At 36.9% G+C, this 19,660-nt stretch overlaps 3 protein-coding genes across 9 annotated transcripts; 2 read left to right on the top strand and 1 right to left on the bottom strand.

Annotated features, from left to right (window-relative positions):
- Positions 1–14: 14 nt before the first annotated feature.
- Positions 15–1,101, top strand: LOC119984826. The gene is made up of 2 exons (XM_038828952.1): positions 15–104; positions 247–1,101. The coding sequence occupies exons 1-2, from the start codon at positions 45–47 to the stop codon at positions 886–888; spliced, it is 702 nt and encodes a 233-aa protein (XP_038684880.1). The 5' UTR covers positions 15–44; the 3' UTR covers positions 889–1,101.
- Positions 1,102–6,213: 5,112 nt separating this feature from the next.
- On the bottom strand, positions 6,214–8,920 carry LOC119983563 (leucine-rich repeat receptor protein kinase EMS1-like). Its single transcript, XM_038827233.1, has 4 exons — positions 8,438–8,920; positions 7,839–8,099; positions 6,856–7,722; positions 6,214–6,735 (listed from the first exon to the last, which is right to left on the bottom strand). Exons 1-4 carry the CDS (start codon positions 8,856–8,858, stop codon positions 6,254–6,256), a joined length of 2,031 nt encoding a protein of 676 aa, XP_038683161.1. The 5' UTR covers positions 8,859–8,920; the 3' UTR covers positions 6,214–6,253.
- A 3,955-nt stretch (positions 8,921–12,875) lies between these two features.
- LOC119984858 (tRNA 2'-phosphotransferase 1-like) lies at positions 12,876–18,127 on the top strand. Of its 7 annotated transcripts, none has more exons than XM_038828993.1 (10): positions 12,879–13,164; positions 13,275–13,353; positions 14,144–14,309; positions 14,408–14,512; positions 15,206–15,353; positions 16,253–16,342; positions 17,122–17,176; positions 17,300–17,422; positions 17,669–17,734; positions 17,834–18,127. In XM_038828993.1, exons 2-10 carry the CDS (start codon positions 13,344–13,346, stop codon positions 17,965–17,967), a joined length of 897 nt encoding a protein of 298 aa, XP_038684921.1. In that variant the 5' UTR covers positions 12,879–13,164; positions 13,275–13,343; the 3' UTR covers positions 17,968–18,127. The 7 variants fall into 7 exon arrangements, with proteins under 7 accessions (XP_038684916.1, XP_038684921.1, XP_038684920.1 ...); XM_038828990.1 differs by having other exon boundaries at positions 12,883–13,164; positions 14,119–14,309; XM_038828988.1 differs by lacking the exon at positions 13,275–13,353 and having other exon boundaries at positions 12,876–13,164.
- Positions 18,128–19,660: the final 1,533 nt, after the last annotated feature.

The raw sequence follows: 19,660 nt of genomic DNA, 5'->3' as shown, positions 1-19,660 counted from the left end.
CACACTATATCTAAAATCCAATTTCTATAAGAAAAGAAAAGAAAATGACTAGTAATTGGTCAGCTGAGAATGCAACCAAGGCTTATCTTCGAGCATTGAAAATGGTACCATCCATGACCATCTCTTTCACTCCTCCAAAGTTTTCTATCAATGTAACTCTGTGTGTCTTCGGCTGTGCATAAGTTTTGTTGATTAATTTGAAGGTAATGATTAAATGATATCATCCAACCAAAGCTTATTTTGCAGGGCAAAAGAGGTAAAGAGCCAGATGTGGGAGAGTTCATATCAGCACTTGCAGCAGGCAACAATGCACAGCTAATGGTAATAATGGTATCTCCCAACTCAGCTGGCAATGATGCCAAATCCACCGTGCTAGCTCTCGTGGCGGCCGCGCATCAAACCGGTGGACGAACCATTTGTATTCTTCCTTCTATCCACCATGTTCATCAAACCAAACAAGGTCTAGGGCCATATGCCAATAGTGTTGAGTTTATGGTAAGGGATGATGCAAGAACCCTCTTATTGAATGAATACAAAGGAGCAGACTTTGTGGTTATTGATTGCGATATGGATGATTATAAAGGACTGTTTGGAGCTGCAAAAGAGGGTCTAAAGGATCATGGGAATGTTAAGGGGGTTGTAGTTGGATACAATGCACTTCACAAGGAGTCATGGTGTGAGGGTGGATCTGAGGAAGAGGAGGAGAACACCCACTTCTTGCCAATCGGAGATGGGTTGTTGGTGACAAAAATAGGTGGCTCCGGGAAGGTTCGTGGTGGCCATGGTGGCTGTAAGAGGAGGAGTAGGTGGGTTGTTAAAGTGGATGAGTGTACTGGTGAGGAACATGTCTTTAGGATCACTAGTCAGAAAGAGATTATTAAAGCTTAATTAAAGCCAACTTGGACTCGACTCTAATCTATACATGTCAGTCTCAAGCCCTAGATTCTCAGTCGTCATTCAAAGTTGCAGCCTGCACTGCAGGTTCGTCTTTGTACTCTGAGTCGTCCCATGATTAAGTTTTTATCTTATTACACCATACAAGATCCTCAGTCGATGTCCACATATTGTTCATCAATAATTAAATGATAGTTTAATTGTGTACATTAAGAAACATATTTTTGATACTTTAAAATGAAGTTATCATGAAATGATTTCAAAATATGAAAAATCGTCGACTACATTTGTAAATCATTTTTCAATTATTACGTATCACTATTCTATAAAATTTTTTATTTTTATGTGGTTTTCCATCATTTTGAAAACATAATTAATAAACAAGTCTCGTATGACTTTACCACCTGAAATAAAATCATGTGTCTGCTCTCGATTAGAAGAGAGTATTATCTCTTTGGTGAGTCCCTTGATTAGAAGAGAGTCTTATCTCTTTGGTGAGTTTTATATCTATCAAACACGCGGGATTGCAATATGGACAATATCTCAATTCTCAAGTGGATTGAGCTTAACCTCGCTCACCTCCTTCTTCTGGATTTATCTACTCGCTTTTTCTCATTCCTCTCAAAAAAAATTTCTGCTTCTTCCTATATATTTATTCTCATCTCTCAAATTCTTCAAATAGAAAATCAAGATGTTGTCTCCACAACCACACACAATCTTGAAAGGGATCATCATAATTCATAACTAATAAATTCATATTGCCAATCTCTTTTACTACCTGTTGGGCAGGGCGACTCCACAAGCGGAGCCACTTTGTGGCTCCGTCATGCCAAACAAGTGATTCTTACCCCTACAGTTTTTAATTTTTTTTTTAATGTGTGGGTCCCACACTTTTTATATAAAAGTATTATTATTTTACTAATGGGATCCACCTAATTGTGTTTAATGATTTAAACATAATTATATTTTAATAAAAATTATAAATTAATTATATTTATGCATTTATAATTATTATAATAGTAAATTTAATATTAAAATAAAATAATTAAAATTTAAAAATACAAATACAAATATACTTTTAAATTAATAATTATACTTCTAAATTAGTAATTATAATAGAGATAAATATCTTAATTTTTATATAAAAATATTTAATAATGTATACCTAAAAATAATATAAATATCAAATAAATTTATTTCATTAAATTTACTAAAAAATTAAAAATATAATATTATAATACTTTAATTCAACAACTTTTCTGCTAGCGTCAATTTTTAGTTCACCAAACACCTCACAACATATTTCACAGCTTTAAGTTCAGTTTTTTTTCTACAGCATTTCCGCCAGCATTGAAAATCAATTTTTCCGCTCTACCAAACAGAGCCAATATTTGGTCTACTATTTCTTAATATTCAAAACCAAACCATAAAAACTAAAAAGTTTCCAACCTCATTTATTTATTTTAACCTCTAATTTCCTTTATTATTTAGGATTTAAGCATTTTGTCAATTGTGTCCATCTTTCGGATGGAACCTTTCATGGGCCTTTACACTATCCCCGTAGATTAATTTTCGAGTTTCATGGGCTTAGGCCCATAAGGTTGGTTGAGAGCCTTCACCAGGGCTACCGAGAAGCAAAGCAACAGCGTATGTTAAACGCCGCGTTTTGTTCATCCTCGCATTCTCCTCTTCACCGGAACGAACCAGGCGTCGTCGCATCGAATTCCCTCACGGCAACAGTATTGAATTTTCATAACCCTAATAGGATTAGGATTAATCCAAAACCTACATTGATTTCTCCTGGATTGTTTTTTTCTGTCCATGAAATCTATCCACTCTGTCTCACGTACTTGCTTTCTTATTTCGCTACTCGCGACTGCTCGAAGATTTGAATCTGCTCTGCAATTGAAGCAATCATCATGCATTCAATAAGGCTCATCATGGGTTTCTTCAAGAAGAGTACTACTGGTTGTTCGTCTGAGAAGGTTAGAAGAGCTCGGAAAGGCTGCGTTGCTGTCTATGTGGGAGAAGAGACGACCAAGCGGTACGAGGTTCCCGTCAAGTACTTGTCGTTCCCTGTGTTTTGAGAGCTGCTGATTCAAGAACATGACGATGGCGGCTACTGTTGAAGATTGCAGCACAAAATACACGATGAAGTTAAGAGATTGATAATTCCAACCAAAAAGAAGAAAAGAGATAGATGATTCCAATCAAAAAGAAGAAAAGATTGATGCTTGTCAAAGCCAGGCATTGCTCTGCCTGTTTAAAGATGTTTGAAGACTGTTCGTTGAGGAATGTTGTCATGGATTATGGAAGAAGACTAAAGAAGAAAAGGAAATTGTTGTAAACCAAATCGTTTTGAGATCATCAGTGAAAATAAAAGACTCTTCTTCCTCCCGTGGATGTAGGCAAAATTGCCGAACCATGTAAAATTTTGTGTTGGATTCTTGTTTCTTGGCTTTCTTTTACTGTTCATGTGTTCAATCATGCAACCAAAACCCCACTAGATATCTCTCTTTAATTTCTTGCAATATACATGAATTAATGTAGGAATCATGACTCAGAGAACAGGTAAGATTATCTGCTCTATATATATATATCCTTACCTTTGAACTGGTAATGGTGGGTTTTGAAAAAAAAAGTTGTGAGATGGGAGAGGAACATTCCATTGAACTGTTCTTGATGCATATGATTGGCTTGTAAAACTTGTAGACGGCAGTGAAACTAAAAAAACTAAATCCATGTGTAAACAAACTTGCTGAGGAAGTAAAATCTTTATATGGGTTTTCTGGATCAGAAATTCACTTTAAAGAACTTGTTTGTTGTGTCTTTATAAGCTCCTATGTTCTTTTGTTTGCCAAAATTCATCATCCAGACAGCATTTTGCAGCTAGGGAAGCTTGGCAATTTCTCGTCGCCTAATATGCATTCTGTCACGGTGTAACACAAATCTGTACCTGCATAGCAGACTCAATCTACTGTGGATGTGTTCCTGGTAAATATGTGTTCCATATAAACCCTATTATGTAGTATAATGTTAGTCTATATATATATAAGAATTCTCTTATGCGGACACCCGTAAGAAGACTCATCATGCATTTCTTCATCAAGACAACTGATTCTTCAACTGACAAGGTTCGAAGAAGAGCTCGAAAAGGCTGTCTACGTGGGAGAGCTCGAAAAGGCTGCGTGGCTGCCTACGTGGGGGAGGAGGCCAAGAGGTACGAGGTTCCAGTCAAGTACTTGTCGTTCCCGGTGTTTAAAGAGCTGCTCATTCAAGATCATGATGATTGATGATGGCATTGGCGGCTACTTTGATTCAAAACACGCGTTGAAGTTAAAGACCGATGATTCCAATCAAAAAGAAGAAAATAGATGGATGATTCCAATCAACAAGAAGAAAAAGAGATGGATGATTCAAATCAATAAGAAGAAAATAGATGGATGATTCCAATCAACGAGAAGAAAAAGAGATGGGCAATTTGAGAGCAACATGTGGCAGGAGCCTATTTGATAAGTCAAGTTGTTGACCAAATCACAATAGATCACCCCGTGATATCCGGCCATGATAGGCCGCCATTTAATTCATCTACTATAAAAGCACAAAAAGGTATTCAAGGTAAAGGTTAAAATCTAATTTATTTTTTATTATTGAGGCTGATGATAATATTGAAATTTTACTTTTGAGTGTCAGAGCTCCCACGATTGTCTCCCCTCACTGACAGTCTTTGTTTTCACGATTAGGGTAGCCGAATCACGGAGAAGCAACCAGCCAAACAGGCCCTACTAACTCAAGGGAGTGTTCGGCTAAGGGGTGATCAATTAATTTGTCCCTGGGTCACATAGAAGACTTGTAATCTCCATGAACTAATTGAGGTCAGAGTGGTATTCGCATACATTGGATTGAGTTATGGCCCATCTCACAAATTACAATAATGAAAATATTCATGAAACTTGAATTCACGACGTCTTGCTTGTGCTAAGAGTTTAAAACGATCAAGTTCACCATTTCACCCGTCTTTCTGTTAAACATATGATAGCCCAAATAAAGAAGACCCCTTGCTACCTTAGAAATCTCATGCTGACTAATGATGTACAATAAATTGCATTTTTTTTTCTCCAACTTGAGTCAAATGCCAGTGACTCTTTCAAACTAAATAGTCAAATGGTTAATCCTACAACCAAGCTGACCCCTGGCAAGTGGCAATACAATAAATTTAAAAAAAAAAAAAACATATTTGTCACTTTCTTTTTGGAGTCAACCTAACAGTGTCAGCTGAATCACATCTCTAGGGAAGATAACTAAAAGGAAACATGGGAAAAAAAAGGGTAAAGAAAGATGACAAGAACCAATCACATGCAAAGAGGAATCCAAAGCAAGAGTAGCAGAGCCAACAGTTGTTTACAGACATGGAAGAGATAATAGAGCCATAGGTGACTTTGGTCTGTATTTCTGGTATCATCTACAATAGTAAATATCATAGAAAGCCCTGCCAAAAACAAAGGGAAAGAAAGAAAATGACGGAAGAATTCTACTGCTGTTTTCACTTTTAACTTACCTATTTATGGGACCATTTGGCTTCTGTGACTGCTTTGTTTCCAGGAATCAGATTGTTCATTTACTAGTTGGCCTGCCTCGTTTTAGAATATTTTTTCCTGCACCACATGTCACATGTTGGAGACCATTAGAGACTAGGGAAGGAGAACAATGGATCGTTGGCTGAGATGATGAATTTGACTGCGATAACTATTAGCACAAACGAGAAGTCGTGAATTCAAATCACATGGATGGTTTCATTATCATAATTTGCAACGATCAAGTCAGTAAGAATCAACCCAATGACTATCAGAGAACTAGGACATCGGTGGAGTGCCAACTAAAGGTCCTCCGACGAGCAAGTTAGTAAGAATCAACCCAATGACAATAAAAGCATAGAATGTAAATATAAACGAACAATTACTGCATATAAACAAGAGATTAATCGAAGGTTGGTTCAAACATTGAAACTCTTAACAACACTCGAGACTTGCTTTCCTTTTCACCACCTCTGTCCATGGACAAGTGACTTAAGACATGGATCATGATAGATTAGCGCAGATAAAACACATATGTTGCACATTCAGAAAACTAACTATATGGTTAATCTTCGTCCATACAAAATAACTGCCAAACGTCCCACCTGATCGCTGAGAAAAGTACATATACTAATCACTAAACAACTATCAGTCCTTAGTTAAGGACACTTTAGTTAGATTAACATTAGTAACCGGCTTCATCGACAGTAAGTAGTTAGTCATGAACTTATCTGATCAATCGTCATTTGAAAATTGAGGGAAGACTCTAAGATTCCATAAGAAAGTTACAAATTGCCTGAAAGTCCACTCAGTTCTTGAGTCACAGTTGCCAAGGAAGGCCTGTAATCTGGAGATTCATGAGTGCAGGAGATAGCAATTATTCCAAGTGTCGCTGCCTCAGATTCTGAGAACTTCCCCTCAAGATTTCTATCAATAAAATCTTCAAACTTGCCCGACTCAGTTGCATGTCGAGTCAGATGGGAGATCTCTCGTTTGCCGCTAAGGATCTGAAATATGAGCATTCCAAATGCATATACATCACTCTTTTCGGTGAAGCGGCCAGTGGTTGTGTACTCAGGAGCAAGGTATCCCATGGCAGCACTGGCCTTGAGATTGGAGAAGACAATGTCATCTGCAAGGAGTTTGTGGAAGCCTGATTCTGAAAGCAATGGATTATATTGTCCATCCATGAACACCTTCTCAGCTGATATGTTCTGATGAACTAGAGCCGATTTGCTTCCTTTATTCCCATGTAAATGCCCAATACCTGGTCAGGAAACGATGTGAGCACATCATAAAGCCCGTAATAAGCCACTTTCAATTATAAATGAAAGGCGATATGAAAGAAAATCATGATCAACTTCAACAAGCAAGACAATAGACTTACCTTTGGCAATGCCATTTATGATAGATATTCTAGTTGACCAATCAAGTACTTTGTCACTGCCCTCCTTCACATCAAGATACTGCAGAAGGTTCCCATTTGGAACAAAATCATAGATCAGGAAACACTCCCCCCTGCCTTTGGAGCAGCAAATTCCTCTCAATCTCACCAGATTTTCTTGTTTGAGTGAGATCAATATCTTCAACCCCTTCAAAAACTCAGCTTCATCAGACTTGCAACTTGACTTTGCAATGCATTTTATAGCAACAACAGACCCATCCCTCAGGATTCCCTTGTAAGTAGCAGAGAAATTACTCTTCCCCAACAGATTCACCTCTGAGAAACACTGAGTTGCACGCTCTACTTCTTCTAAATTGAACATAAACCCCTCGAGAACTTCTTGAGAAAACCCATTTCCGCACCGACCTTTGGCCAGTGGGTCCCAACCATTGGAGTACTCAAGGCTGATAAGAGGAGAGGCACTCTTTCTATAAACCTCCTTCGCCTGGTCAGTACTAAGACGTCCATCAGAAGAATCAAAAGCACTTCCAATTTTCTGCTTTTGGCGACGGTGCCATGAGAATGCAAAAATTCCAGTGATAGTCAATAGAATGAAAACTCCAACTACACCAGATATGACACCAATCTTTGGGATTTTGGAGGGATTCGAACAGTGTGCCTCAGTGCAGTTTGATGGTAAATTCACTGAAACTGGAATATCCCTCGTCAAACTACCATTAGGTTTGAACGGTTCAGGTCTGTATGGATCAAGCTGACCAGAAGCTGTGCAAACATTCAACTGAGGAAACCCAGCACCACATAAGCCTGGGTTATTTCCATATTGGAATCCACTATTCAATCTCTTCAGTGCTGCATTATAAACCATGGAAAAAGAGAAATAAGTGCACATGACTTTTTCTCAATCACAATTCATGAGAGCTGAAATTATGTATAAGAATACACTATAGCAGGCAAGAAAATGTTACCTAGAGGCACATTGCCGGAAAGGGTGTTGTTACGGATGTCTAAAACTTCCAGCAAAGGTGCATCAGCTAATTTGAGGGGAACTGACCCAAACAGGTTATTAAAACTCACATCAAGCCTTGTTAGTGACTCTAGATTCCCCAAACTAGCAGGAATTGCACCAGTTAGTTGATTGTACTGAAGAGCAAGAACACTAAGCTTATTGAGAGACCCCAACTGCGTAGGTATACTCCCAGTCAACTTATTGTAACACAGCTGCAGAACTGTAAGAATAATATGAAATAAATCAAAATCACAACTTGAAACATACTTGGTTAAAGTTCAAAATTTTCTTGCACTGATAACCTCGAAGCCCTATAATGGATTCAAATATTGATGAGCTTAAATCACCAAAAACCACATGATAAAACGATTAAAAAATCAATAAAAGAAGTGAATAATTTGGGGTTCAATAAATTCCCAAATTAATGAACTCCTTAATGTAATAAATGAAGGGAAGAACTATATGCATTAATTGGAAGACCAGCGAACCTCAAATCTCTCTCTCTCTCTCTCTCTCTCTCTAAATAACAGACGAGACCCAAAATTCAAAGTAACCAACCTTGAAGATTAGGCATGTTGCCAATCTGGGGAGGGATTTCTCCGGAGAGATTATTCACATTAAGGTACAAATCACTAAGCTGGCTTAGCTGGGAAACCTCCGCAGGTATCTCCCCATTCAAAGTGTTGAAATGCAGGTACAACCCCGTCAGGTTTCGCAGCCCACCCAGAGCAGCCGGTAAACTCCCGGAGAGACCTTTCCCTTGAAGCGAAATGTTAGCCACATTTCCGAACTCGTTGCACGCCACGCCCTCGAAGGACCCGGTGCATGGGTCCGAATCGGAAGTCCATGAGGTCAAGAACTTGTCTTGAGGGTCCAGAGAGGCCTTTATTTGCAACAGGAGGTCGAGTTCTGTGATGGGTGAGGAGTGACAAGGAGAATGTAAGGGGAAGAGGAGGAGGAGGCAGACGAGAATGAGCATGTTTGGTTCGAGAGAAAGTCAGGGAAAATGTGGGGGTTTGTTGGTGGAGGCTGGTTGTGAAGTTGAAAAATACTGAATGTGTTTTTACTTTTCACTTCCAAACTATCAAAATCAGGATTTTGGAAAAAAAAAGAAAGAAAAGTGGACCCCACCTAGTTTTGTTCGTACTTTCATCCACCGTCCATTCGGAAGAGTGGGTCCCAAATCCCTGACACATGTAGTTATCGAACGGTTGAGATTTCATTTTTGTACAATCAGGTGCACAGTAAATCTACTCTCGTGATAAGCGGCATAAGCCAGTCAGTGGGGTCCCGGACCATACCCTGTAACCAGAAAGTCAAATTTTCTTCTGGTTTGAATTAGAAAAAGAAAAGGAAAAAAACACAATTGTGATGCTGATTTTGGTTTCGTATTAAAATTAGGTCACACGATAATCTTGTAGTGAATAATGACATTTTTGACAACTTTTTTAGTGACCATAAAATAATCCTGCTTTGTTGCTTCCTTTGCTTTGGAAAAAAAAAATACATTATTATTTTGAATCTAGGGGCTTTACAACCCAATCTTAATTAGTGAAAAGTCATTACTGATTAGGGGTGTTCACGGTCATTTCGATAAGTTTTTATCAATTTTTGACATAGATTTAACCGACTATTTGATCGGTTATTGATGATTTGTCAGTTTTTTCGGTAAATTCTCAGTAACATACATTTTACAATAACTAATCAAACGATTGATTTGATGATCAATTCGGTTTGACAATTTTTTTTTGAAATCCCTACCATTAATTATAAAATATCTTTTCTCAATAGCAGACAATATTTCTTGAACAAACACTAAACTCAGATATTGTAAGAGAGAGTCATAGGCTCCATTTCCGGGGAGCTACAAGCTCCATATTTGGGCTCAATCATCTGATGCCAAGGAAACTCTTTCTTTGTTGATCTCCTCCAAAATCTCTTCAAAAACTTTCCCAGTCCAGGAATGAAAACTTTTAATTTATTACTTATTTATCTTGGCAGCTTAATTGGGGATGGGGACCTGCAATCCATTTGCCTAAAATTACGTACAATGTTTTTAATCGGAGCCTTCCATTTCATCTAATGGAGACAAAAGTGACACGTAGACTGATGAAATTGATTCTTTCTTAACGCAAATCAACACGTCTCTCTCAATGAGTCGATGTCTCATTTTCCTTGAAAATTCTCTCAACTCTGCTTCCATTATTTCTTCCTTCTTCCCTTCCCTAATTGAACTCTTTGGTCCGTCACTATTAGCAGAGCCACGATTGGAAAGTGGATTTCCCACTGGTAGGGTTTAATCTTAGAATGAAAGGCTTAATATGAGAATGAAAGCTAACAAAAAAAACAAGAATCTTTTATCATGAGTTAATTTTGAAAAGCTGAGACTGCGACTGAAAACACTCTGACTTTTTCACAGGGAAAAAAAAAAAGAGATCTGCCACCAATTTTGAAATTTTCTCAGCTGTATACCCATCATCACAATGATGATTTTAAGAACTAAGGGGTCAGGAGGAATTCTTGAGACTTGAGAGTGGTCACGCCTGAGGTCTTTCTCGTATGCAGCTTTTCGTCAGTGAGACATGGAGGCAAGGAGTACTGTCGGACGAAAGGGAAAGGAAACAGGGAGGAGTGAACTGTGGCGGGAGAAGTTTACCCTAGCTACGTGTCACTTTTACCTCCATTAAATGAAATGGAGGGTTGTGATTAAAAACATTGTCGGTAATTTTTGGTAAATGGATTGCAGGCCCCCCATCCCGTTTAATTGATAAGAGAATTTTTTATGGAGAGCAATGTTACAAATCCCTAATCTATGACCCTCAATTTATGAAATATGCGAGTTAATCATTGATTATAGATATACATATACACGATGTATGAATATCCAACACTTTAACATGAATTGAAGGTGAAATGTGAATAATAAATTGAATGTTTTATCATTCTTCTTTCGAATTGAGGGTCCTGCTTTTAATGAGACATGCAAAGAAGTGAGTGCATGCATATTTGATTCAACCAATAATTTTGTAGTAATTATTATCATTATTATAGTTTCTAAAAACTTCAAAAATGCTCAATGAGACTTTTCATGCACCTAATCAATTATAACTTAAAGAACAAGCATGATTTATATAATTTTTTTCTATTTTTTTATTTGTAAAATAATCTTTAAAATAGCATAATGTAAGATTGGAACATTTGTCATGGTTGCTTAAATTGCAAATAAAAACACAATAATAGTAATGATATTAATTAGATCAAGAGGGAAAAAAATTTAAAAAGGAGAGAAAGTTGGGAGAGATATGGCCACTTTCTTAAAAAGGAGTATATGGAGATCTTTGCTATCCTTTGAAAGTTATGATGGTGCTTTTCTCAGTATCTATCTTTAATGGGAAAAAAAAAAAGTTTGTAGAAATTAAGGCATGCCCATACCCACAAAATTAGCAGGAGTGCTGCTCCCACAAACTTCATTCAATTTGAATTTAATTGATTACTGGACAAAAAAAAGAATAATAGTACACTGTAAAGTGTGGGTGGGGAAAAATGTATTGCTTTTTCTAGGCATCATATGTGTTTTAGGGATTTGGGGCACCTCGCGTGCACTTTGCATCCGATTAAGAGCAATCACAATAATAAGTTTTGATAATGAATGAGGAATGTATGTGAATTTGTGTTTTGTTGATGCGATTGTATTGGGGGATGCGTTTAGTTGATGTGATTGGGTCAACAAAATGTATTAATACAATGATATAAATTTATTTGTTTGATTTTTATATAAAAATGTGAGTATGTGTGCTGTGGGGTCACCCGAGAGCAAAAATATGGGCATGACAAATGTCATGCCATGCCCACATCTATGTCACACCAAAATTAAGTCAACATATTGACATTGTTGGAACAAGAAAAATTTTATTGACCCATTAGAAGATCACTTTTTGACGTCCATGCCATGACAAATTGTAACCAGTCTGGTTGCTCTAACAATTGATGCACAGGCCAGCTATCTTTCCTTTCCAATCATATACCCCTCTTGCCTGAAGCAAACATCATCAACCTTTCAAAAACTTTTATTTGATCCTCTCTCTCTCTCTATATATATATATATATATATATAGAGATATCTCCAAAGCAGTGTCCACATACATATTATAATCTCTTCCATCATTTTCAGATTTTACAGGCACAGACATCCATAAGATATCCAAAAGAGAATGGCATGTTTGATAGTAACTCCTCAAAAGGCAAAAGGATTCTCTTTTAACAAGGAAATCCACATGCGTGAGACAAACTTAACTTTTATTACTTAATGTTGAATTACTGCACCAATTATTATATGTCAATACAACTAGACAAGGAACCTTTTTCATTGCCCAACAGATATATATAAAACCCAAAAAATAACCAACCCTATGTAGCTCATTGAGCCCCTACATTTCTTCTCATTGTAAACAGTGTGTGGTAAATAAGTAAATTGACACATGCAGTGCATCTGATGCCCAGGCCAGCTATGAGCTATGAGCCTATAGCAATGCTAGATTCTACTCCAAAGTAAAAAATCAAAGCATTTGTCATTTCCCTATCAACTATATATGTCTATATCACACTTTTCCACCCATCTTTGGGTTTGGTACAGGTAAGACTAGTTATTCAAAAAACGACCAAAAAATTTGACAAATGTCAAAGATTCCCTTTTTTTTCCCTCCCTAACTGCTCCAAATACTTTGATGGACGAACTCATATGTGAAATTTGATGCGTCAATCTCAACATTTAAGATAACTCATAGTTAGGATAAAAAATACCAACTGATATTCGCAAGACCGTTGAAAATATTTAGTGTGGAAACAAAAGAAGTTAAAAAAACACATGCAAATACGAATGACGTCAAATTAGGCCCAATCATTTGGGCCTTTAAACTTCAAACATAAACGATCTGGGCCCTATAAAGCAGGCTATGGCCGAGGCCCTTAAAAATCATCTTTCCAGTTTCAGTTTCACGCACCTTCCACAAAGTACGTGTGGGAAGCTGGTTTTCCGACAAGTGGCTAGTCAGCTTTCCGACACCTGTCCTAAAATTTTCTGACGGATTTAATGAATTGATGAAGGGTAGTTTAGACTTTTGATAAGTGGGATTTTTTCGGGACTCCGTTGACGATTTTGGTTTCCGCGGGTACCTCTCTCCACCTCTTCTCATCTCAGACGCTCGGGCCCACTTCCCGGCTGATCCAGCGCATGTCGTGTCGTCGCCGTTGCGTGCCTTCTCCACCTCCGTCAATCCTATTCACAGGTGAGAAATTTTGAGTTTTTAACGTTTAATTTTCTGATATTAGGGCTTTTGTGCTGGGGTTTTGGCCTTTTTCAAGACCAAATTGATGACGGAGGTGGCGGTGTTTCAAGGGAGAGATTGCTTTGATAGAAGGAGAGGGGGAGGGAAGGGTAGAAGTGAAAAAGCCGAAAGCGTATTCAATGGGAGAAGGCACGTTTCTCCCTCTCTTTCTTCCCGTTTCTTTCTGTTTCTGTAATCCTAAAACGGCCTCTTCCCTCTGTATTGACTATTGTCTATTGTATTAATCCTTCTGGGATTTGGACTTTGACTTGCTCGCAAGTCATAATCGAGTATTAATTTATCCAAGAAAATTGTTGGACTAAAATAGAACAAAGAGGGTACATTGTACAATGGGCAGCCCTTGACAACAAAGCCACAATTGATATTACTGGAAGGGATGAGATGAAGATGCTCAAACTTGTAGGTTCTTATTGATTGTTTGGTTGAGCTTCACATGTATGTATTGTTTCCATGCCAATATTGTGGATTTTAGGATATCATATTGAACAGCTAGCATTACTGAATTGGGCATTCTCTGATTTATGTACCTGGATGGTATTGGTAGGTACAATTCAGCTAAATGTATACAAGCATGTACAAAGTGAACTGCCCAATCTAAAAGTTGAGCAGCAATTAAAGCATAAATACTGAGGCTCTCTCTTTTCATTGGACTGGAATATCATGCATATATATATATGTATAGGCTCTCTCTTGTCATTGGTATTGTACTGTGGTTGCTTGACATCAAATAGTTGGTCTATGATTAAACTACGCAGAGTTGATGATATTATATTCATTGATTCATATTCATTGGATATATAAAACAGATCAGCTGTCAATTTCATCATTGTAATTACCTTGAATATTATGTGTCATTAGCAAGATTTCCTATTGTGAAACTTGATACTTATCCAGGCACATGAAATGACCTGCGCGATAGGTTGTGGCATTCGAATTCTCCGCTGCTGCAGTATCTATCTGAAACCTGTCTATGCTCCTGCTCAATCCCATCTAACGAAGTCGTGTTCCTTCGCTTCAATCTATAACACAAACCAGAAGAAGAATATGAGCTCGTCTTTTGGCTCTTTCGCTCTGTCCAGTAGAAGGTAATGTCTATTTGTCTTTCACGGCAACAAATTTTTGTGCTTTATGTTAAAATCGGAAATCTAATAAGTTTCTGTTTGTGTGATTGTGGTGGTGCTAGTGTTGGTCGAGGAAGAGGGTTGGAGACGAAGAATGATCGAGAGAGATCAAGAGGCCGTGGTGGTGGTTCAGGCAAAGACAAAATTGATTCTCTTGGTAGACTCTTGTAAGCAAAACCCTAATTCTCTTTCACATATACTATGTTAACTGATTATGATCAAGTCAAGTAACTATAAATGTAAGATGAGAGATTATTCTATATTATCATAAAAATGCTTTCTTTGAGGTTCAATCAATGGAGTCCTCCTGTTGAAGTTATTTGGAAGGAAAAAAAAACATTTATTTTAGACTTAGTTATCGCCATTTTATTTACTTTGGGAATTTCTCTTGTTGCTGATTGATTGCGGATAAAACTAAGGAAAGAAATTAGATTTTTCGGCCCAAGTTTTGTTTAAATTTTAAAGACTGCCGGCACAAGTGAAATGATTAGAGCTCGGGATAGTTGAAGGAATGTGATCTTCAACTCAACCTTCTATCTGGTTTCTTCTGCATCAGGTTACTTGTTTATCACAGGTGGTACTAATTTATTGGAGCCTAGAGCACTTGCCATACTATGTATTTATTTTGTAAAACTAGAATATTAGTAGATACGAAAATTTATGTCAAAGATGCAGCTCCATGGTGGTTTATTTTTTCATCAAGTCTAAAATAAAGAAAATAACGCTACTCAGTATTAAAAATTTGTCCCCTATTTTATTTCAGTTTATTTTTTGGCTGAAAAATATGTTGGGCTAATCATTTCATATTGTTTGTTGCTTTCTGATTTTACTAAGTTTATGGTTATTGCAACCATCTTCAGGACACGCATTCTGCGCCATCAGGCTTCTGAGTTAAACTTGAATATGCGAAGTGATGGGTTTGTCAAAGTTCAAGATTTGCGAAAGATCAATTTAAAAACATTTGCAAATATTCCTTTAAAATTGCACACAATTGAGGACATCAAAGAGGTTGGTTCAGTAAAAGAAACTGTTAATATAATTTTCTTCTCTAATTTGTTGTTGTCTATCTGATTTTGTTAACTTGGGAAATAGTTAAGTTCGTGAGTTATATTTTAAATTCATTGTTGTAGTGTTCAAGGCGCATAGGTGACTTCCGTAATTCCGTTTAATTTTTTGACGACATTATCTAGCTACTAGGTGCTCTAGGAAAGCCAGTCATGATGTGAATTCTTTAATCATGTGACAAACCGACTCAGCAGCGTTAACATGCAGTCCCAAATTTTATTTTCTGCACAGCAAAGAGTTTCTCTTGCTGGTTTGTTTCAGATTGAATTTATATTTTCATAATTGTTGCACATTCTGTCTTAGAGTTTTCCTATTTCCCAACTGTTTTGACACATTCTTATATAGCATATAATTAAACAGGAGAAGATTTGTAAGCTTATCTATTTGGGATCTTTGTTTTGCTATTGCAGAGGGTAATGCTTTACCAATTCAATGCTTAAGTTTTAGGGTTTTTTTTTTTAAAAAAAAAGAGCTTTTTCTATAGAAGCTTATCAATTACATATCAAGGGACCTTGTTCATTAAATTGGTAAAGGATGTGGCTGAAGGTTCACTGGTTTACCTTAATCCACTTTCTTACCAATGGATGCGTTCATAGTTTTTTGGCTTATAATGCTTGCTTGTTAACTTTTAGATTAAGCTTTCTTTAACGACCCTATACTAATGTTAAATACCCATATGGTTGTCATTTTCCAAATCTATCCGTATATATTCTATTACATAGTCAGGTTCTCTTTTTGCTTCACAGCATGGATTGAACTTGAAGTTCTATTGCGCTAAGTTTTTCTTTACTTAAACTGCCTTGATAAAACAATATTTTTGGTCTCTCATTCCCCAATAACAGGCTGTCAGAAAAGATAATAAGCAGCGTTTCAGTCTCCTGGAGGAAAATGGAGAGCTGTTGATACGGGCAAACCAAGGGCACACATTAACGGTATTTTCCTTGAAAAGTTCACTTGCTGATACATTCGATGATATTGGGGCCAGGCCTTTCTGTTGAAGTATGCCTAGTTAATATGCTGTGATGTATTTACTTTTCTTGTGTCACTAGATTTTTTTTCCTGGTCAGAAAAATAGATCTTATTAAGAAGCACCAAGGTAAGTGCAACCCTGAGTACACTAGAGAATTTATACGTTTGGTTGCAGGGAACATTTTTCAGTCTTGTATCAATTAGTTGTGTCAATTGGTGGAAGGAAGGGATGTTTTATTTTACTTGATTAACTTGATGCATTTGATACCTGAGGTCAATGTGATGAGATTGGTTATTCAATATGTTCTTTCTATGACTTTTATGATGAAGTGAAACACTGTAGAGCTATAATTTGTGTTTAAAGATTTGCTTGTATGGGGATAATTTAGGCTTCTTCCTAAGATTGTATATTGGGATTGAAGATATGCGCTATGAAATTAGTAGTAGTGCTGAGTTGACGTTTGGCAAGCTTTCTTGATATATTTATGTTATGTGCTGGTGACTCAAAGTTGCACAACTTATTTCAAAGGATTAAAATATTTATTACTTTCCCAGTTTTCTTCCTGCATTCCGTTGATTTTATTTCTTGTATAACAAATTCCTATGTAATGGGTGCCTTACCCACCCATTTTGATTTTATATTTTTGAAATTTTGCCGTATCAACCTATATTTTATGTTGTTTGATTGATCATGTATGTTGATGGGTGCAATTGTGACATGTTTCTTACACATGCTTGCCAGACAGTTGAATCAGAAAGTTTATTGAAACCCATCCTTTCAGCTGAGGAAGTTCCTGGTAACCATCATTTTGGTGCACTATTTGTATCCAATATAATCACTCCTTTCTTCTTCTTTTTTCAGTATCTTATATTCCTCACCTCTTAAAGCGCTTCATGGCTTCTTTTTCACGTGATGACAGTTTGTGTACATGGAACATATAAGAAGAATCTGGATTCCATATTGGAGTCGGGCTTAGGACATATGCAAAGACTGCATGTTCACTTCTCTTGTGGCTTGCCTACAGATGGGGAAGTAATTAGTGGTAAATATATCATGACATCTCTGTGTTCATAATTTTTTTTGGGATAGAAATGGTGAGTTTATTAAGAAGAACCAAACAGGCTTAATGAGAAATAAGCCTATCCAGGATCTCTGTGTGCACATATATAACCATTCCCAACAATTTTCATGGCTATGGATGTGTTTACTTACTGTACTTGTACTCAATACCTTGCTGCTTCATGCAAGTAGATCTTGCCGAATAGGGCAAACCTAATAATTGAAAAATACCTTTCAGGTATGAGACGGAATGTTAATATCTTAATCTTTCTTGATGTCAGAAAAGCTCTGGAAGGTATGCAACACTGGTCCAAATATTTATTTGTTTTCCATGTTTCGACTTTGAGTTCGAGGAAATTTAGATGAAAATGACACATCATTTTGGGCTTCTCAGATGGAATGAAGCTCTACATTTCAGACAACAAGGTGGTCTTGACTGAAGGTTTTGATGATGTGGTGCCTGTCAAGTACTTCGAAAAGACAGAATCATGGCCAGACAGACAACCTATACCTATTTTGAACCTGTAATTCTTGATAGGAGTAGGAGCCATTTCCATGCCAGCACTTCTTTACAGTGAGGGCATTGTTCTTTCAATGGTTAAATGGAATTTCTCTTGTTTTTTGATTGTGGCAACAGTGAGATTGAGATTGATCTGGGTTTGCATAATGAGAGTCAAAGTTCCAAATATCTGCAATGTATATGTTGTTCTGGGAAAGATCACCTTGCTGGTTGGAGATTAAATTTTCATGCTTAAAATAACCTCCAAGCCTGAGTGAGATTGTGAATATTGTCTTGAACGGCATGAGCCAAGAGGTTGACAAGAAAATACACAAAACAGTTCATATTGATGAATTTGGGTTCCAAGTTTAGCTTGCATTTTAATTTTATAGTAATAAAAGAGTCATTTTACTTCTTTTAGTGAAGAAGGAAAAGAGAATAAAGTAGTAAAATAATCAATTGAGAGAATCAGAATTCAGATCATACCAGGTTTCCTCTTTCATTTGCCATTGGTTCTTTATGCTATTCATGTGTAACGCTTTATTTACCATCTATCTTGATTATGAGGAGTGATGTAATATGCTTACCATTTTTTAGAAAATCAATATAGTATCACTCGAGATTGAGAAAGAAGCGTCGTTATGGATATGAAATCTCTGAAAATGAAGATTTGAAGGTTTGAAATAGGGTAGGTTTTTTGCAGTTCGTGGGAGAGAGAATGAAATTTGAGGTTATTTTGATAAAAGCAGTTCCCCAATGGACTTTTTTAAATGGATGTTTTAGTGGTTACATCTTTTTACAATCTAGTATACCGGTCTCCACTCCCCATTTTCTACTTTGGAAACTAGAGATCATGGGTGGTTGAATAACTCTTTTTGAGTAATGGTAATGGGTAGTGATGTAATCGTCTCTCCTTAAATGATGGGAGTGAGTGTTTGTGGTGTAACCTTCCACTACCTCTTTAGTAATTATTATGATGGTATTATAACTGTCTCTTCATTCAAGGGGTAATGGGTGGTGGTGTAATCCCTAACACTTCTCTTCTTGAATGATACTCTTTTGTTTTCCTTTGGTTTTTCATACTATTCTTGTGTAACGTTTTATCTACCACATTTCTTGATTATGAAGGTGGTAAGTGGTGGAGGGATGTGACGCCCACTTCCTACCTTGAAAACTAGAGATCATGGGTAGTTAAATAACCCCTTTTGAGTAATGGTAGTGAGTAATGATGTAACTGTCTCTCCTTAAATGATAGTAGTGAGTGGTGGTGGTGTAACCTTTCACTGCCTCTTTAGTAATTTTTATGATGGTATTACAACCGTCTCTTCATGCGAGGGGTAATGGGTGGTGGTGTAATCCTCCAACTCTTCACTTCTTGAATGATACTCTTTCATTTTTCTTTGTTTTTTTTTTTATACTATTCTTGTGTAACATTTTATCTACCACATTTCTTGATTATGGATAGTAGAATACCCCTTTTGAGTAATAACATTGGGTAGTGATGTAACCGTCTCTCCTTAAATGATAATAGTGAGTGGTAGTGGTGTAACCTTCCAGTGTCTCTTTAATAACTGTTATGATAGTATTATAACTGTCTCTTCATGCCATGGGTAATGGATGGTGGAGTAATCCCCCAGCACCTCTCTTCTTGAATGATACTCTTTCATTTTCCCTTGGTTTTTTATATTATTCTTGTGTAATGTTTTATCTACCATCTTTCTT

This window comes from Tripterygium wilfordii, chromosome 18 (genome assembly GCF_013401445.1).
Source record: "Tripterygium wilfordii isolate XIE 37 chromosome 18, ASM1340144v1, whole genome shotgun sequence".
Taxonomy (NCBI): domain Eukaryota; kingdom Viridiplantae; phylum Streptophyta; class Magnoliopsida; order Celastrales; family Celastraceae; genus Tripterygium; species Tripterygium wilfordii.
The sequence above is the reverse complement of the archived record's forward strand: the minus strand, read 5'-3'. Positions and strand labels throughout refer to the sequence as shown.

Bases quoted from the DNA above. Each gene is read 5' to 3' on its own strand.
- LOC119983563 (XM_038827233.1), bottom strand. From the start codon at position 8,858: ATGCTCATTCTCGTCTGCCTCCTCCTCCTCTTCCCCTTACATTCTCCT. The intron at 8,100-8,437 runs GTTGGTTACTTT...TTATTCTTACAG, and splicing joins CAACATGCCTAATCTTCAAG to TTCTGCAGCTGTGTTACAAT. The intron at 6,736-6,855 runs GTAAGTCTATTG...TTTCCTGACCAG, and splicing joins CATAAATGGCATTGCCAAAG to GTATTGGGCATTTACATGGG.
- LOC119984826 (XM_038828952.1), top strand. From the start codon at position 45: ATGACTAGTAATTGGTCAGCTGAGAATGCAACCAAGGCTTATCTTCGA. The intron at 105-246 runs GTACCATCCATG...CTTATTTTGCAG, and splicing joins ATCTTCGAGCATTGAAAATG to GGCAAAAGAGGTAAAGAGCC.
- LOC119984858 (XM_038828988.1), top strand. From the start codon at position 13,110: ATGTCGTGTCGTCGCCGTTGCGTGCCTTCTCCACCTCCGTCAATCCTA. The intron at 16,343-17,121 runs GTATTTTCCTTG...CATGCTTGCCAG, and splicing joins ACCAAGGGCACACATTAACG to ACAGTTGAATCAGAAAGTTT. The intron at 17,735-17,833 runs GTATGCAACACT...TGGGCTTCTCAG, and splicing joins TGTCAGAAAAGCTCTGGAAG to ATGGAATGAAGCTCTACATT.